General features: G+C 49.1%; 1 protein-coding gene across 1 annotated transcript in view; it reads left to right on the top strand.

Annotated features, from left to right (window-relative positions):
- TCTEX1D2 (Tctex1 domain containing 2) overlaps window positions 1-1,068 on the top strand; it is an 8,765-nt gene that overhangs the window by 4,425 nt on the left and 3,272 nt on the right. The window contains exon 2 of the mRNA XM_010178518.1: window positions 614-747. Coding sequence (XP_010176820.1) covers window positions 614-747 — 134 coding nt within the window. The remainder of the gene's footprint in view (window positions 1-613; window positions 748-1,068) is intronic.

Here is a 1,068-nt window from a genome sequence, read left to right as displayed (position 1 = left end):
GGAGAGGCGATGCTGGTGGTACCTGGGCATGAGAGGCTGGTGTGGGGCTATGTAGGCTGGGTGTTGGGAATGGGGGGGCCCTCGAGGTTTGGGGACTGGGCGGGTACTGGGCTTCCACACCAACTTTGACATGAGATGTAGGGAGGTGTGGGTGAGGAGGTGAGGGGGGCAGAGGGGGGGGGTGGCACTGAAGGGGCAGCCTCTGATGGGGCTGGTTTTGCACTGGGCATGAGAGGCTGGTGTGGGGCTATGTAGGCTGGGTGTTGGGAATGGGGGGGCCCTCGAGGTTTGGGGACTGGGCGGGTACTGGGCTTCCACACCAACTTTGACATGAGATGTAGGGAGGTGTGGGTGAGGAGGTGAGGGGGGCAGAGGGGGGGGGTGGCACTGAAGGGGCAGCCTCTGATGGGGCTGGTTTTGCACCTGTGTTTTTGGGTGTTTGGCTAGTTAAGTATCGTCCTCTTAGCTGGGCTATTTTTTCCTCATGGTTTTTCATTTGTTGTTTTTCTTTAATATGTAAAAGCTAAATTTTCCCAGGTAGGGTTTACATATGTTTCTACATGTTGTGTGAACTTTTTGGGCCTTCTGTTGCTGGTTTTTTTTGCCCTGATAGATTTAAATCGTCCACAGTAAAAGAATGCATCCGTGCAATACTGAAGGAGAAGCTGGCCAACGTACAGTACGTCCCAGAAGAAATGCCTGAGCTTACGCAGTCTTTATCAGAGACAATAAAAGACAGACTGAAAGGTAAGGAGGTTTGCTGGAGAAATGGTTTCTTTTCTTACTGCATCCTCTCCCTTTGAGAAAAAAAAATCTCTCTTTCCTCCTTTATTCTTGAAATCTATTTCTTCCCTGTTGGACTGACTCGAGTCTACTGTTATGAAACATTCTGGCCTATATACATATGTTCCTTGCCTGCAGAACTAGAAACCTAAGTCAAGCAGACAAGATTTGTTTTCATATAGATTGGCTGGTTTGGGATATCAGTCTTGGAGAGGCTGCAGGGGGAAAGAACATGCATTAGAGAGAAGGAAGAAGTGACGCTTCATTGCTCCTTGCTTCAATAAA

The sequence above is a fragment of the Mesitornis unicolor genome, unplaced genomic scaffold (assembly GCF_000695765.1).
Source record: "Mesitornis unicolor isolate BGI_N332 unplaced genomic scaffold, ASM69576v1 scaffold5852, whole genome shotgun sequence".
Classification (NCBI taxonomy): Eukaryota; Metazoa; Chordata; class Aves; order Mesitornithiformes; family Mesitornithidae; genus Mesitornis; species Mesitornis unicolor.
The sequence above is the reverse complement of the archived record's forward strand: the minus strand, read 5'-3'. Positions and strand labels throughout refer to the sequence as shown.